Source organism: Mirounga leonina, unplaced genomic scaffold (assembly GCF_011800145.1).
Source record: "Mirounga leonina isolate KUSES-001 unplaced genomic scaffold, KU_Mleo_1.0 Mir_129, whole genome shotgun sequence".
Lineage (NCBI taxonomy): Eukaryota > Metazoa > Chordata > Mammalia > Carnivora > Phocidae > Mirounga > Mirounga leonina.
The window spans coordinates 76,132,364-76,150,956 of record NW_023270323.1 but is presented as its reverse complement, the minus strand read 5'-3'; the positions used below and the strand labels follow the sequence as shown (position 1 = coordinate 76,150,956).

Below are 18,593 nucleotides of genomic sequence, written 5' to 3'. Positions count from 1 at the left end.
TAGCTTTCTTTTGGTTCTTTCTATGTGACAAAGCTCTTTTTTGCCTCAGGGCTTTGGCAAATGCAGTTCTATCTTCTTGCAAAGCTTTTTACATCCCTTTATACTACACAGCACTTACTCATCCTTTAGGACCTATCTGAAAAGTTACTTCCTCAGCAAAATTACTTTTGACCCCTCCAATTTAATTCATCTCTCTTTTCCATCATATCAAAGACCTCAGACAATTCTGCTTCTGTTCAAAATGCAGGAGTTGGAAAGAGGGTCTCTCTCAACCTAACAATGAGAAAAATCTAGATCATCTACAAAACCGTAATTTTTCTCAAATCTGACTAGTCTGAAGTCTAAGGAAAAGACAGTTACTCTGAGAAGAGAGAGGGCTGTGAGTACTGGCTTATCTTGGGAATAGCATGGGAAGGAGAGAGGGATGCCACAGAAGAGGGTAAGAGACTTCTGCTAAAATGTTTATTGAATTGCTGAAGGTTGTATGCGGACTTAAGTGAGAGAATAGAACCACTGTTTGTCCAGATGCAAGGGGGATTCACCCCTCCTCACAGCTCTTCTCTGCTGACCTCACTGTGAATTCATGAAAGGACTAGGAGAAGGCAGGAGGCTGTAGAAAGCTTGCCTTAATGTGGGATTTGGGGAAGGGAGCAGCTACTACTTTAAGAGGGCCCAAAGTCCTTCCTGGATCCACCTCCCCATACCCCTATGGGTCAAAATCCTTGAGCTAAAGGAGGAAAGGCAGAAGATTTCTGTGACCACAGGGGCACAGGTGAATACTCACTGAGCATGAGGGGCAAGGAACAGAAAAATAAAATCTCTACCCCTGGGAAAGGGACAAAAAAATTATCCTGGGCTCAGACAATTCATGGTTTCCCATTGCTGGGAGAGACACAGGATCAACGAGAAAGACCCACCCCCAAGACAAGACCATGGATGACACAGAACCCACCTAAGACTGGCTGAGCCAAGACAACAGGGAACATGTTCTCCTCTCCCCCCTACCACCCCAACCAGACCAAGTATCAAGTAACAAGAAAGAGAAGTCTCCTGCCAGGGAACAGAAGGAACAGGAGACCCTCTTTAAAGCACAGGCCTAAGGGGAAAGACTAAAGCTGGAGATGGAACAGGAACATTGAGGGAACACTAACTTGAGAGGAAGTACATTGAGGATAATCATACCAACCCAGATTCAGCTCAACTGCTGATTAGATTAACTCCATTCTTCCATACACGTACAACACTAAAGGCACAGTAGTGGGAGAGACATGCCCATTTCCAGGCATAAACACTGTCCTGCACAAAATGTTCAGTCTTTAACCAAAAGTTATGAGACACATGACAAAAAGAAAAAAAACAAAACAAAACAAGTAGAAACACAGTAATCAACAGAAGCATATTTGGATATGAACCAGATGTTAGAACTAACAGACAAGGAATTTAAAACATTTCAAATATTCTAGTGGAAAAAATAGACAGTACACATTAAAAGATGGAGATTTCAACCAAAGGATGGAATCTATAAAATAATTGGACGGAAAAGCTAATAATAATAAAAACAAACCAAACATAACACCAGAGATAAAGTATGCCTCCAACAGGCTCCTCAGTAGGACTTGAAACTGCCAAGGAAAGAAGAAGTGAATTTGAAGATAGGTCAAACAAAATTATTCAAAGTGAAACACTAAGAGAAAAAAGTAGAAAAAAAATAACAGAGCATCCAATTGCTATGAGGAAATATGAAAGGTCTAATACATATATAATTGAAATTCCAGAAATAGATGAGAGAGAGGGAGAAATATGAAATATTTGCAGATAATGACCAGGAATTTTCCAAAAAATTATGAGTCATCAAACCACACATATCCAAGAAGCTCAGAGAACACCAACCAGGATAAACACAAAAGGATAACAAAACAGCACACCTAGGCACATCATATCTAAAACCAAAGAATTGTAGTAAATTTGTTGTTAGAAACATTGCCATAAGCAATAGAGTGACATACTTAAGTGCTGAAAGAGAAAAAAAAACCTGTGAATCCAGAATTCTGTTAACATCTCTTTTTATTTTGATTGTTTTTGAGTTTGTTTTATTTATTTTTTAATTTAATTTTATTATGTTAGTCACAATACAATCTCTTTTTAAAATGTAAGCAAATGAAGACTTTTTCCAACAAACAAAAGAATGAAGGAGTTCACTACCACTAGGCTTTCACTACAAGAATTTTTGAAGCAAGCCCTTCAGGTAAAATGAATATGATACCCTATAGAAACTGAAGCTGCACAAAGAAATAAAAAATATTGGAAATGGGAATAAGGAAGGTAAATATCAAATCAATTTTTCTTATTTCTAACCACTGTAAAATATAACTGACTGTTTGAAGTAAAAATAAAATCAATTAATTATGTATCTACAGCACAATAAAACAAAAGATGGGTGGGAGGAACTGGGAGTACATTATTCTAAGATTCTTACATTATACATGAAATGGTATGATTTCAAGGTAGATTCTGATTAATTGATAATGTATATTACAAATATAGGGCAACCTCTAAACTATATTTTTTAAAAAGAGGTATAAATACTAACCCAGTACGGGAGTTAAAGTGGAATATAATGATCAAGTAATCCAAAATAAAGCAGAAGAAGAGCAGCAAATGAACAAAGAACAAATGGGTCAAAGAGAAGGAAAGCAAGGTGATAGAATGTAATCCAACCATATCAATAATTATATTAAATATAAATGGTCTAAATATCAATGGGAAGGCAGAGATTATTAGATGGATAAAAAAGACTGCCTACATGACATGTATTTAAAATATAAAGATAGAGGTTAAAAATGAATGGATGGAAAAAGATATAATCAGGGGCATGCTGGAAAAGACATATTAGCTCATCTCTCCCCTCCTCTGTGTTTGATGATATCACACTGATAACGTGAAGTCAGCCATGGTGGGTGGACTTACATCACAAAAATCAGCAGAATCTACAAATCAGTGCTCTTCTTCTTCTTCTCCTTCTCCTCCTCCTCCTCTTCCACTCCTTTTTTTCTTTTCTTTTCTTTTTTTTTTTTTTTTTTACCAGAGATCTAATCATTAAATATTTACCAGCACACCATTGGAAGTACCATGCAAACATTAACAAAAGAAAGCTGAAGTGGCTATATTAATATCACACAAAGTAGAATTCAGAACAAGGAACAAGAGGGATATTATATAATGATACATGCAGCAATTTACCGAGAAGATGTAATAATCCTAAAAATGTACACACCTTACAGCAGAACATCAAAATACATGAGACAAAACTGTAATGCAAAGAAATATAGACTAATTCACAATTATAGTTGGGGATTTCAACACACTTCTCTTAGTAACTGATATAACAAGTAGACAGAAAACCAATAAGAATATTTAGGATCTAATTGATATTTATAGGAGATATGACCAAAGAAGAGCATACACATTCTCTGCATAAGAACATGGAATATTCACCAAGATAGACCATATCTAGACCATAAAACAAACTTTACCAATTAAAAAAATAGAAAAGAAAATCATATAAGGGATTTCTCTGACCATCACAGAATTAAGCTGGACATCAACAACAGAAAGATGGATAGCAAACTCCCAAATATTGTTGAAAATTATGAAGTAGACATCTAAATCACCCATGGGTGAAAGAGTGAGTCACAGGGAAGTTGGAAAGTGTTTGTAACTGAATGAGAATGAAAACATAATACATCCACATTTGTGGAATATAGCCAAGGCTGGACTTAGGACAGAATTGACAGAGCATTAAATGCTCATATTGGAGAAAGACAAGACTCAAATCAATAATTTATATTTCCATCTTAATAAACTAGAATGAGAACAAATTAAACTCAAAGCAAACAGAAGAAAGTAATAAAGATCAGAGCAGAAATCAATAAAACAGAGAAAATCAATGAAACTAAAAACTGGTTCTTTAAAAAGATGAGCCCTTTGATAAACCTCTAGCCAAAATTATCAGGAAAAATCATAGAGCAAACACAAATGACCAAATCAGGAATGAAAGAGGAGACATCACTGCATAATCAACACTCATTAAAAAGGTAACAAGGGGATATTACAAATAACAATAAACCCAAATATTTGCAAGTTTACATGACACAGAGAAATTTCTTGGAAGACATAAATGACCAATTCCTACCGAATATGTATTTACTTCTTCTGACTTAATGAAAATTAGATAAATAGAATAGACCCATGTCTATTAAAGGAATCAGATTCATAGTTAAAAAGCTTCCTGTTAAGAACCCCAGGTCCTCACTAGAGTTCTTCACAGGAAAATACCTTCACTGGCCAATTCTACCAAACAGATGCTAGAAATAATACCAACTCTACATGAATTTTTCCAGAAACTAGAAGAGGAGGGACTATTTCCCAACTCACAATGCCAGCATTACTCTGGTACCAAAATTACACAAAGATGTTACAAGAAAAAGAAAACTAAAATGTTCCTCATTAACCTGGAGGTAAATATTGTAAATGAGGTATTAGCAAATTGATTCCAGCATTATTTTAAAAGGAAAATACATTATGACCAAATGAGATTTATTCTGGAAATATGAGGAAGTTCAAACTTCCAAAATCAATCAATGTATTTCAACAGATTATGGAAGAGAAACCATATGATTATCTCAATAGATTGAGAAAAGATATTTCACAAAATCCAACATGCATTTATGATTTTTAAAAAATCCCTCAGAAAATTGGGAATACATGGAAACTTCCTTAACCTGATAAAGAGTAAGTACAAAAAACATATATCTATATCATATCTATATCTATATCTATATCATGTGATATCTTACATGCACATCTTACATGCACCTCAATGTTTATCTACAATAGCCAAATTATGGAAACAGCCTAAGTGTCCATTTGCTGAGGAACAGATGAAGAAGATGGTAACTATTTTTTTTTAAGTGATATTTAGATAGTATCAAAAATCTGTAAGATACTTAGGTATCAAGTGTTACAAAATATGTGCAAAATCTGTATGCTGAAAACTATATAATGCTGATGAGAGAATCCAAGATGCCCTAAATATATGGAAAGATATTCTGTGATTGGAAGATTCCACATTGTTAGGGTGCCATTTCTATCTAAACTTATCTACAGATTCAGCTCGATCCTAACAAAAATCCAGAATTTTTTTCTGTAGAAATTAACAAGTGGATTCTCAGGTTTCAGTGAAAAGAGAAAAGCTCTAGAAGAGCTAAAATACTTTTGAAAAGAAAAAAAAAGCATTGGAAGACTCTCCATACCTGATTTCAAGTATTATTGCAAAATATTATTGGAAAAGTATGATATCAGGTAGAACCTAAACAAATAGACCAATGGAACAGAAAAAAAAAATCCAGAAATAGACCCACACATTTATGGTCAATTGAGTTTTGACAAGGTTGCAAAGGCAATGCAGTGGAAAAAGAACAGTCTTTTCAACAAAGGGTGCTGGAGCAATTGGACAGTTCTTTGCAAATAAATAAAGCTTGATTCACGCCTCATGCCACATTAAGAACTAAATTAAAAATGCATGTAGCTTTAAATGTAAAATCCAAAAGTATAAAACTTTTACAGGAAAACAAAGGAAAATAATCATTGTGAACTCATGTGAGGAAAAGATGTTTAGATATGACATCAAAGACATGATCTAGAAATAAAATCTTTTAAAAAATTGGACTTCATCAAAATTTAAAACTTCTGCTTCTAAAAAGATTCTATTATGGCAATAGGAAGACAAACCACTGACTGGCCAAAATTTTTGCAAAACACTCAGCAGATGAAGGACTTATTTCCAGGATATATAAAGAATTCTCAAAGCTTGATTAATAAAAATCATTAATGACCAAATGATTTGAGTAGACACTTTCATAAAGAAGGTAAATGGATGGCAAATAAGCAAATGAAAATATGTAGCACACCATTAGTCATTAGGGACTTGCAAAATAAAACTATTCCCTACCTATTAGATAGGCCGATAAGAAGAGCAATAACCTCAGGGCAATACCCTATACTGGTGAGGATGCAGAGAAGCCAGAACGCTCATGCATTAATTGTGGGGATATAAAATGGTCCAATCATCCTGGATAACAGTTTGTCAGTTTCCCGGAAAGTTCAACATATGCTTGCCATATGACCCAACAATCCCACTTCTAGGTAATCATTCTGGAGAAGTGGAAACTTAAGTTCGTATGAAAACCTGAAAGCAATGTTTATAGGGCCTTATTCATAATTATGTACAACTGGAAACAACTCAAGTGTCCTTCAGCTAGTGAATGGATGAACTCATTGCGTCTACTCATCCAATAGAGTTCTACTTACCAATCAAAGGGAAAGCTACTGATACAATATGAGTAAATCTCAAATGCATCATTCAAAGTGAAAAAAACCCAGATTCAAAAGGCTATAGACAATATGACTCCCTTTCTATGACTCTCTGGAATAGTCTGAACCGATCACTGGTTGCTAGGGACTGGGATGAGAGAATCTTGGGGGTGATGGAACGGTTCAATACTTTCATTGCGGTAGTGCTTACATGACTGTGTTTGTCCAAATTCATAGAACTGTGCACTAAAAGAATGCATTTTACTGCAGGAAAATTGTCACTCAAAAATAAACATCTCAAACTATATATTTATGAGTTGTGGATTTTTAAGGTGATTGTCTACCTTATAAATAGCCAAACCAATGAGTGCAGGAAAATTATCTGTTTGTTCACAGATGTATTTGGGGGCCATAGGACATTACCTGGCACATAAAAGGTACTCAATAGATTTGTGAGGATGGATGGATGGATGAATGGATAGATGGATGGATGGAGAAATGAATGAAGGACTGAATGACAGGTTCTCAGGAAAGATATTGGGCACTGCAGCCTCACTGGCCTGGGTCTGAATGCTGGCTCTCTCGCTTCCTCTGGTGCAGGGAGCAGAAAACGTCACTAGCCTTGATCATTTCAATAAGGAACATACTAGCATCATTATGATGGCTCGGCAACCACCCTTGTCTGCTCACTACAGCCCCCTAGGGAAGGGAACTAATATTGGGTGAAATCAGACAAGGCACCAGCCCCGTGATCCCCCAGTGCACCCAGCATCCTCCAGCCAACCCAGCTCCTATAATGAACCAGCTGTTTAGGGTCTGTTTTCCCTGCTGGACTGTGAGTGCCATAAGGCAAGGGAGTTCCCAATCCAGGCCCTGGATTCCCAATGCTAAGCAGGTACCAAATAATCAACTGTCTAAATCATAACCATGGCAACAATAACAACAATACTATCAGCTCCCAGATCTGTGCATCTACCATTTGTCGGAGATTATGTTATGTACCTTCCATATCCATGCCATGAAATCCTCACAGACAACCGACTAAGGCAGATTGCATCATCGCTAATCCCATTTCTCAGATGAGAAAACTGTTAGGTCACGTGGTTTGGCAGCCAAACTTTCTGAGCATTCATCATGTTGAGCACTTTATGTGCATTATGTCAGGTAATGAGATGGGCCCAAGTTCAGGCAGCCACTAAGTGAGACACCCAAACTGCCCCATGCTGAAGGCGACGCTTCACCTGGACCCTCTCCTGACTTTCGGCTGGCTCCTCAGGCCCTTTACTACGGCATCCAAGACCCTCATGTTTTGGCCTATCTCTTTCCTCCCTCCCCACCCCATCTTGTTCTATCCATAGAAGAAATGGAACTGCAACTGTCCCCCAACACACCATGCTGTTGCCTCCCCTGCACCTCCTCCCTGGCTGATGCCTCTGCCTGCAATGTTGTCTCCTCATCCTTACCCAACAGGCAAACTCTGAGCACACCCTCAGAGTCTAACTCAGACCATCACCTTCTCCAGGAATCCGTCTCGACAGTGTCTTGTTCACATCTGCCTGCCCCTCTAGACGGTGAGCCCTCGAGGGCCCAGAGAGCATCACTCCCCTCTGAGCCCCAGTGCCTGACTCCGAGCCCTTCATCTTCTAAACGTCCCATAAATATTTGCTGAATGAATGCTCAACTCTTTACCTCACCGCCGATGAATAAACTCTGAAGCCCAGGGTGGCTGCTGGAATATTTCTGACTTCTAATCGGGCACAGTTCAGAGGGGTTTCTTTTTTTCTCTGATTGTGAATTCCATCTGCTCTTTAATTAATGAAAATTCAGTTCTATGCAAATATTTCTTCCAGGATCATCCTTCATGAGCAACCTCTGGGAGCTTACTCATCAGCCTGTTCTCTGAATCTGTGTTTGGAACATTCTGGGAGCTTGTTATTGGGCCTTTGAACTGAACAGTACAAGTGAACAAAATCGACAAACCTGACACTTGACCTCAGGAGTTTACAGCCCTGGGAGCTGTAGGATTTGAATTTACTGAGAGAGCCCTCCCTCATCCTGTCTTCCCCAATAAACTCCCACTGCCTGGTACTGTCAACCTCCATGGTGTTTGAAAATATATCCATTTGGTGCCTGCTAAATCCCATAAAAATCTCTCCTGTGCCCCTGTTTATTAATTCAGGACTGAAGCTCCTCTAAATAGAAGGACACCAGGAGTCTCAAATCCTACATACACTTGGGACAATAAATGTTTTTCTTGTCTGAGAAATAACAGCTTTATGACACAGGAACTCAGTGTCGAAAGGCAGCTTGGTATAGTGGCCAAAGCATGGACTTTGGATCCATGTAGACATGGAGCTGGGTAACTCTGGGCAGCTTAATTAACCCCCATGGACCTCAGCTTCCTCACAGATAAAATGGAGAGAAGTAGCAGCTGCATGTGGGTCTTCTGAGGATTGCAGGCAATGACAAACATGCAGCAGGGTCACAATACATGTTGGTTTTCCTCTCCTTCTTGGTGGTGGGGCCACTGTGGAGAATGGCCAGCTGGGTCACCACTGGTCTGCTTTTCCAGAGGCTGAGAGCCAGGACATCAGTGGGAAGCCAGGGAATGAGACAGGGGAAGGCCCGGTGGAGTCTCTGCGGAGGTGATGGGCAAGGCTGCTCTGCATGGTGGCGGGGCAGGGGCAGGAAAGAAAGGGTTGGTATAATACCGCCTTACATTTCTCCAGTGGTCGGGGCTCTATATTCCTGGAGATGGATCTGCTTTTTGGGAACAGCCTAAAGGAAGTCAGAACTAACTTTATAAGGTTATGGAGGCAGATCCAAATGGGAGCTGCTTCTCTCCATGTCATCTTTCTCTCCTCACTGCCCTTCTGCAGACGATGGTTCCTTCAGTTCTATGTGCTCCTCCTGGCAGTGTCCCCTGGGCCTTAGGTTTGGTGCTCTTCTCTCCTGCATCCTCCCTGGGGGATTCTGTCCCTACCTTGGCTTTCCTGCATCTCAGCGTTGGTAACTCCCCAGTCCACGGATGCTGTCCACATCACTCCAGAAGCCTGGATAGTACCTCCCAGAGACACCTCAAATTCAAACTTGGGACTCCTGGAACCCCACCCGCCTGCAGCCCCTGCTGTGCTCCCCACACACCTCCACCGGAAGCCTGGGCAGCAGCCTTAACACCCCTTTCATCCCATTCTCGCACCCATTTGTCAAGTCAGTGTCTCCTTGGATGGACTGGCCTAAGCTCTGGAACCTTCTGGAAAGGGATTGCAGAAAGACCTTCAACTGTGAAGGCCTTATTGGTATAAATATCCAGCATCCCAAGGGGACTATCTCAAGGGAACAGATTCATTTGTATGCATACCTTGTGGTATCCATGCTGACCTGAGTCTGACTCTTGTCACCAACATCTGCCTGGGTGGGTCCCTCACGCCCCCTTAGCTTGTTTCCTCAGCTCTAAAGTGGGAAGAAATAATTGTGCCCGCTCCAAGTTTGTCAGCATTAGATAAAGCTGTGGATGGAAAGAACTTAGTTCAAGGGCTGAGCACATAGCAAATACTAAGAAGTACTATTTTTACTATGACTTGTGGCCAAACTTCATTTATTTCATTTATTTAGTAAATAAGAGATGAGTGACACACGTAGTGAATTCTGGGAGGTGACGACATGGTTTTTGAATCTCTACAGATCAACACACATAAACTGACAGAGCAGATGAATAGCTAAGTCAAAACCCATGAGGAACACTTACTATAAAACTAAATTGTCCCCCCACAAGCCCCAAAATGTAAGTGCGTGGGAACAAACCAGCAACAGTGACAAGACTCCCATGGGAGTGATTTCTGTAGAGAAGGAAACACAGAGAAGAAACAAGGCAGCATATGATGGACCAAAGAACAGAGAGGTGCAAGACAGCCAGCAGGTATTTACGGGGGGGGGGGGGGCCCAGCTGGCTAGCTGGGGAACAGTGGCTAAAACCTGGAGGAGTTTGTCCACTCCAGTGTCAGGTGGGTGAAGGGGCCCTTGGTAAGCTCTGCAGGAGCAGGTCAGTCTGGAACCCCAAATCTCTGTCATCCTCCAGCTGGAGCTCCCTTCTAGAAGGAGCCCCAAGGAGAAACTGTTGGAAGTAGAACTAAAACTGAGCAGGATGGGGACCCTACAGATAAAAGAAATAAAAGCTCTAGCTAAAAGTAGGCAAGTAGGGTGCTGGGTGGCTTAGTCGGTTAAGCATCTGCCAGCTCCAGTCATGATCCCAGGATCCTGGGATCAAGTCCCACATCAGGCTCCTTGCTCAGCAGGGAGCTTGCTTCTCCCTCTCCCTCTGCTGTTCCCCCCTGCTTGTGCTCTCTCTGACAAATAAAGTCTTTAAAAATAAAAAAATAAAAGTAGGCAAGTAGAATGAACCAGGAAATCCCACATAGCAAGCTGCCTTGGATTTTGACACTTCATGAAAACAACAGAAGAAGTTCAGTTAGAAAAGCTACCCTGAACAACATCATCTTCCAAAAGTTCAGGAAAACTAATTTCTAAATCTAAAAACTAGAAAAAAAAAAAAGAAAGAAACAGAGTATCAAAGTCAAATTCCATGCAAACTTATCATAAGAGGAAGGAAAACAAAGAGCAGAATAACATACTTTACAATGATGATTAATCAGAAAGATGTGTTTCCCCCCCCCCCCAAAAAACAGGGAAAAACTGTAACCTGCCAGGTGGGTTGTTTCTTTAATGGTTTCCAGATGAATCAGGCCTTCTGGTATCCATCCCCCCAACTCCCGCAGTCCCCTCCCACATGGTCTCTGGTCTCGGTCACGTGACTTGCTTTGGCCAACTGGACATCAGGAAATGTGAAGCAAGAAGAAGCTTGATAAGCATGTGGGAACTGGGTTCTCCTTGAAACTACTGACACCATGAGAGCAAGCTCACTGTAGTCCCTGTGATGATGAAAGACCATGTAGAGAAAGACCCATTCCACTCAGCTGTCCTCGCTGAGCCCAGCCCCCAGCGGACCCACCAGGTGGATGGATGAGCCCAGCCTAAACCAGCAGAGGAACCACTCAGTCAAATGGTAGATTGTGAGAAATAGTACATTGTCGCTGTTCTAAGCCACTAAGGGTTTTTTTAAAACAATGTTCATTTACACAACTAATGCATCATTGAACACTCCATCAAAAACTAATGATGTACTATATGTTGGCTAATTGAATTTAAATAAAAAAAAATGTTCATTTACTATCTCCAAACTTATTTTTTATAAGTTTTATAGTTGACACACAATGTTACATTAGTTTCAGGTGTTCAACTTAGTGATGTTCTGCTCACAACTGTAGCTGCCATCTGTCACCACACAACACTATTACCGTACCACTGACTATATTCCCTGTGCAGTGCCTTTCATCCCATGACTCATTTATTCCCTAACTGGAAGTGTGCACCTCCCACTCCCCTTCACCCACTTTTCCCATGCCCCTGCCCCCTCTCCTCTGGTAGCCATCGGTTTGTTCTCTGTATTATAGGTCTGTTTTTGCCTTTTGTTTGTTCATTTGTTTGTTTTTTAGATTCCACATATGAGTGAAATCATACGGTATTTGTCTTTTTCTGTATGACTTATTTCACTTAGCAAAATATCCTCTAGGTTCATCCATGTTGTCACAAATGTTGAGATCTCATTCTTTTTTATGACTGATATTCCACTGTGTATATACACCACATCTTCTTTATCCATTCCTCTATCGATGGACACTTAGGTTGCTTCTGTATCTTGGCTATTGTAAATAATGTTGCAATACATGCAGGGATGCATACACAATGCATTTCAAATTACTGTTCTCATTTTCTTTGAGTAAATATCCAGTAGTGGAATTACTAGGTCATAGGGTATTTCTATTTTCAATTTTTTGAGGAATCTCCATACTGTTTTCCACAGTGGCTGCACCAGGGTGCATTCCCACCAACAGTGCTTGAGGGTTCCTTTCTTTTTCCACATCCTCACCAACACCTGTTGTTTCTTGTCTTTTTGGTACTACCCATTCTTCAGGTAGAAGGTAACATCTCACTGTGGTTTTGATTTGCATTTCCCTGATGATGAGTGATGTTGAGCACCTTCTCATGTGCTGTTGGCCAGCTGTATGTCTTTTTTGGAAAAATCTCTATTCAGATTCTCTGCCCATTTTTAAATTGTATTATTGTTACTAGTATTTTGGTGTTGAGTTGTATAAGTTCTTTATATATTTTGGATACTAACCCTTTATCGGATATGTCACTTGCAAATGTCTTCTATTCAGTAGGTTGTCTTTTTGTTTCTTTCACTGTGCAGAAGCTTTTTATTTTGATGTAGTTCCAGTAGTTTAATTTGGCCTTATTTCCCTTGCCAAAGGAGACAAATCTAGAAAAATGTTGCTACAGCCGATGTCTCTCTGCCTGTGCTCTCTTTCAGGAGTTCTATGGTTTTAGGTCTCACATTTAGGGTCTTAATCCATTTTGAGTTTATTTTTGTGCATGCTGTAAGAAAGTGGTCCTGTTTCATTCTTTTGCATGTACGTGGCTGTCCAGTTTTCCCAGCACCATTTGTTAATGAGACTGTCATTTTCCCATTGCATATTCTTGTCTCCTTTGTCATAGGTGAATTGACCATATATGCATGGGTTTATTTCTGGGCTCTCTATTCTGTCCCACTGATCTATATGTCTGTTTTTGTGCCATCCCATATGGTTTTGATCACTACAGTTTTGCAGTAAATCTTGAAATCTGGAAATGTGGTATCTCCAGTTTCCTTCTTCTTTTTCAAGATTGCTTTGGCTATTCAGGAGTCTTTTGTGATTCTATGCAAACTTTAGAATTATTTCTTTTACTGTGAAAAATGCAATTGGTATTTTGATAGGGATTACATCGAATCTGTGAATTGCTTTGGGTAGTACGGACATTTGAACAATGTCAATTCTTCCCATCTGTGAACACGGTATAAGTCACTAAGTTTTGACTTGCTTTGTTATAATCAATAATTAATATAGACATTAAGAGTTGAGATTTAATATAGACATTAAAAAATTATACAAGACATGAAAGAACATAAAGTGGAATTAAAAAACTCATAAATCAGGCAAGAGAACTCAGGGGAAAAATTAGAAATAGAGGGGAAATTATTTTAGTAATAAATATTTCACTAGAAAGCATACAAAGCAAATAAACACAACAGGTAATCTTTAAAAGAAAGAGAAAGAGAAAAATGGGAAAGATTTTAAACAGATAAAGGAAAGGATACAAAAGATTTGAAAATAACAAATATTGAAAATTTATAAAGACTTCACATTCAGATAATAGGTGTCCTTAGAGAAAACCAAAGTAAGGGAATGGAATGCTTCTAAAAATGATAACTTCCATCAGAGGTTCTTAGGAAAAACCAACCTGAAAATACACATTGGAAAAGCACTGTGTACCTAAGAATATAGACCCCAAATGACCAAGACCAAAGTTATATTCTGGCCACACTGGACATTAATAAAAAAAGAAAATATGGTTTTGTTTGTTTTTGTTTGTGTGTTTTTTTCCCAAGCCTGAAGCAAGGCTTTCAAGCTAGGTAGGAGTTCTCTGGAAATCACAGAAGGAGAAGGTCTTCCTGGCAGAGAGGACAGCAAGGATAAAGTGTGAGAGAGCCCAGCACATACTGGGGATGACTGGGGCATGGTGTGAGGGAGAAGGACTGGAACGCTGAGGCCTCAGGCACTGGGCCTATGGCACCTCAAAGGGGCCTGGAACACTCACCCATGTAGGGCTTGGTCCCGGCCATGGAGGAAGCCTTTTCTGCTCCTTTCACGATCGTTGCTATGTTGAAATCTGTGATGTGAACATGTCCTGGAGATAGAGAAACAGAAACCCCAGTTAGCAAGGGCTACAGGCAGCGGGGCCAGCTCCTTGTCGATTTAAAGCTGTGGGCTCTATGGTGGGTGCAAGAAGAACGTAGCAGAACTTCTACTTATAATAGTATTTTATCTAATACTTGGAAAATGCCTAGTTTTGCCGCATTATTCACAGTAGCCAAACTTAGGACAACCTAAGTGTCCATCAATGAATGTGTCCATATATACAATGGAATATTATGCAGCCACCAGAGAGAAGGACCTCCTGCTGTTTTTGACAACATGGATGGACCTTGAGAATATCATGCTAAGTGAAATAAGCCAGGTGGAGAAAGGCAGATACTGCATGTATCACTTATATATGGAATCTAAAAAAAAGCTCATAGAAGCAGAGACTAGAAAAGTGGTTGCCACGGGCTGGGGGGTGGGAGGAAGAAGGAGAGTTTAGTCAAAGGCACAAACTCTCAGCTGTAAGATGAATAAGGTTTGAGGATTTAATGTATAATGTGGAGACACAGTTGACAGCACTGTATTGTATAATTGCAATTTGCTAAGGGGGTAGAACTTGAATATATATACACGAACACACCCACACTAAAAATGGCTATGTTATGTGCAAGTTCTATGATGTGAATTTTTTGGTGGCACATGCATATTACTTGTAAGTAAGTAAAAATATTGATAATTGATAAAAAATTTTGTGGATTAAATTTTGGAGGCACCGACTCAGGAGAGTAAAAGCTCATGGCAAATAGAGGAGAGGGGTGAGTCCAGACTGCCTTGCTCTGGAAGCTGAGTGGCCATGGTGGGGGAAGAAGGGTGGAGAGAGGATTTTCATGCCCAGAAGACATTCTTGTTCCACTGTTTGTCTGCTATGGTCAGTGGGGGCCTTAGTTCTGTACCCGAGGAATCCTGGGGGGAGAGGGCTGGGGGATTGAGACCACCTTCCATTCAGCTTAAAGTAATGGTAGCAGATGGGACATGGATAGGCTGGGTGCCCCTGCACATAAGTGTTCAAGAAACCTGAGAAGGAAGTAGGAGGGACAGAGGAAGAAGGAGACAAGAGATAAAGAGAAGCAGGGAAGGAAGACGGGTGAGAGGGAGGGAGTGACATCCTGACAGTTGGTACTGGCCTTCTGGGGAACTTGGTACATAAAAGGAGCCAACCCTGAGACCCTTGAATACTAGCTATAAATGCAATCACTTTCTCTCTTTGTCCTCACATCATGGGAAAATGGTTGGATTTTCACATCTGAAAGCTGCGCTTAAGAGGCTGGGACTTAAATACACAGGTGGCTTGCATACACAAAACTGACATTGGGAGGGTCTGGAGGGCACCTCCATGAGATGGACAGACACCTGCTAGAGCAGGTGCAGTGAGGCCCATGGGACAGGTGCACTTGATAGGATCAGCCACAGTGGACAGCAAAAGCACCAGCGGTTTCACGCAAATCCCAAATCTCAGGCTCAGCTGCCAGCACTGATGTGTGGGCAAGCTTCTGTCAGGCACTCTGTCCAGAGCCCCCGGGTGGGAGGCAGCGGTGAGATACTCAGTGATGATCTGCAATACGCTTCGGGTGCTTGTGGGTGAAGCCTAAGTCATCCAGCCAGACCCTTGCTGGGAACCCTTTCTGGCCAGATGCAGAGTGTGTCCACCCAGGGAGCATCCCTAGAGCAGATGCACCTGCTGCAGCCTCTGGGGCCAGGACCAGCACCCACACAGTCCTAACCCCCAAGAGGCTGTGCAGCCTAGCAGCTGGGTGCACAGACTCTTGAGTCACACTGACTTGGCTTGGGTCTCAGCTTTGTCGTGATTAGCTGTCTGAGCTTGGGCAAATAACTTATTTTCCTCATCTGTAAAGTAGGAGTGATACTAACAAAGTACCCATCTGAGAGAGCGTTTGGGAGGAGCCAGGGATTCATATACATAAAATGGTTAGAGCGACTGGCACACAAGAAGTAGGGAGGCTTCTTGTTAAGTGTTTGCTCCTACCGGTATTATCCTGCCCAGGTGTGGCTCAGATCCCATTGTCTCCAGCCAGCGCCAGTCTGCCCCCGGCACCCTCACAGTCCCCACTTCTAATACTGTGAGGCATGGGAGGGTCTCAGTCCCCTCTGCATCCACACCTGTATGTCAAGTGCAGCCACCACACTGCGAGGATCTGGAGACCCTCCAATATGGCTTTTCTTTGGTTTTCCTTCATTTCTCCCTGTCCTTAAAAAAATTAGTATTTGCATTATGAAAGTAATGCCAGCTGATTATAATAAGTCAAAGACGACAAACGTGTATTTGAGTCACTCCTTTCAACCCCCTGATGGCTCCCCCCACTTGCACTTGTAACCCTACTAAGTAACTTGGCTCTCTGTCATTTCTCCCTTTGCTTATGCATACATGTATCCACATAGGTTGGGACGTGGTTTGTCCTTCCAATAATGAGATCATACTCCATGGGTCGTTCCAGAAGTTACTTCTGCATTTAGCCCTGTATCACGACATTTTCCCACGTCAGTATACATAGGTCTATCTACAAGTGCCATTATCCCTTGTCCTCCATGCTAAAGAAATCCAATTATTTTGGTAATTTATTTGGTGATAAAACTTGACCTGGAACTTGTCTTCATTGTTCTATTTATTCCACGTAGGGGGAATATTCATGTTTTGATAGAAAAATATTAATAGATTTGATTACACAGTGGTTCCCCTTGGTGATTCATTTAACCCCTATGGAGGTTTTACATGATATTTAGTATATGTTGTTTTTAAATATTATTATCTATTAGAATATTATTTTCATATTACTAAGATATATATTATTTAACTTTAAATCTGAGAAATTTGAGGTATGAAAACCTATCTGGCCCCAAGAGTTTCAAATAAGAAACTGTGGCCCCATAGCTGCAAAGTATTCCATAGTATTGTCATATCACATTTTATTCAACAATGATCCTATATGGCATTCAGGTTGTTTCCAGTGTTGGTTGCCTATGTGTTTGTCTTGTTATTGGATCAGTAATAGCATTCTTGAGCACATTGTTACATATTGGTACTTCCATTTTAACTGAATAAATCCCTAGAAGTGGGATTGCAGAGTCAGAGGGTTTGTATACTATGTTCAAACAATTATAATTTATGGTACTTTATTATTATTTTTAAATTTTTAAAAATATTTTATTTATTTATTTGACAGAGAAAGAGCGAGCACAAGCAGGGGGAGTGGCAGGCAGAGGGAGAGGGAGAAGTAGGCTTCCCGCTGAGCAAGGAGCCCCATGTGGGGTTTGATCCCAGGACTCTGGGGTAATGACCTGAGTCAAAGGCAGACACTTAACCGACTGAGCCACCCAGGTGCCCAATTTATGGTACTTTTTTTTTTTTTAAAGATTTTATTTATTTATTTGAGAGAGAGAATGAGATAGAGAGAGAGCATGAGAGGGGGGAGGGTCAGAGGGAGAAGCAGACTCCCTGCTGAGCAGGGATCCCGATGTGGGACTCAATCCCGGGACTCCAGGATCATGACCTGAGCCGAAGGCAGTCGCTTAACCAACTGAGCCACCCAGGCACCCTAATTTATGGTACTTTAAACAGGATATGAGAGTGTGTATTTCTCTGAATTGTGACTAGCACCGTAATCAGTGATTTCACTTGTTGCAAATCACACGGTGAGGAATGATACCGCACTGCTGATAAGGCTGTACATCTTCCACATGATCAGTCCCAACCCCCTGGGGAACCGTCTAGAATCTTGATCAATTTTCAATCAGAGCTTTGTCTATGAGATACATTTATACTTTGCTCTGTGTACAGCAAAGATCTCCTAGCTTATTGTTTGTCTTTGGACTCTGTTTAGAGTATCCCTTGCCATACAAAAGTCTTAAAAACTTAAATAATAATATGTTAATTTTATAGTTTGAGTATATTTGCCTTATAATTTTCCAGAAGCCTATTCCACCCCTAAGATTTTATATATCTTTCTATATTTTCTTATAATATTTATATATCTTTTATATTTAAATCTTCCAACCACAGATATATAAAAACAGAATATATTTTTGTTATAGTATAACAAATGTCTGGTTTTAGCCACTGTTAGGTAGGGTTGCATAACTGGTATAGAATTGGTGCCAAATCTCATGTTAATCCTTGCAGTACTCCTGTCAGGAGGGTAGGATCACCTGCTTTGTTACATGAGAGTAACCTCAAGTTGCAGAGACCAGGGAGCTGTGCATGGTCACACAGCTGATCTGTGGGGAAGCTGCAGTGTGTCTCCAGCCTCTTCCTGGGGTGAGTGGTCCCCTCGGCCCCATGCTGCCCTCCGCAGAGCTGAGCCGGACATCCCTGCCCTTGCTTCCTCCTGGTCCTCAGGGCAGTGAGGG

The 18,593-nt window shown here is 40.6% G+C and overlaps 1 protein-coding gene across 2 annotated transcripts in view; it reads right to left on the bottom strand.

The window, feature by feature from the left end:
- STK32B (serine/threonine kinase 32B) overlaps nucleotides 1-18,593 on the bottom strand; it is a 380,744-nt gene that overhangs the window by 41,940 nt on the left and 320,211 nt on the right. Inside the window, exon 6 of one of the 2 annotated variants that reach the window (XM_035005327.1) lies at nucleotides 14,128-14,217. The exons of the other annotated variant lie outside the window; for it this stretch is intronic. Within the exon in view, the coding sequence (XP_034861218.1) occupies nucleotides 14,128-14,217 (90 nt within the window). The remainder of the gene's footprint in view (nucleotides 1-14,127; nucleotides 14,218-18,593) is intronic. 2 annotated transcript variants of the gene reach the window in all.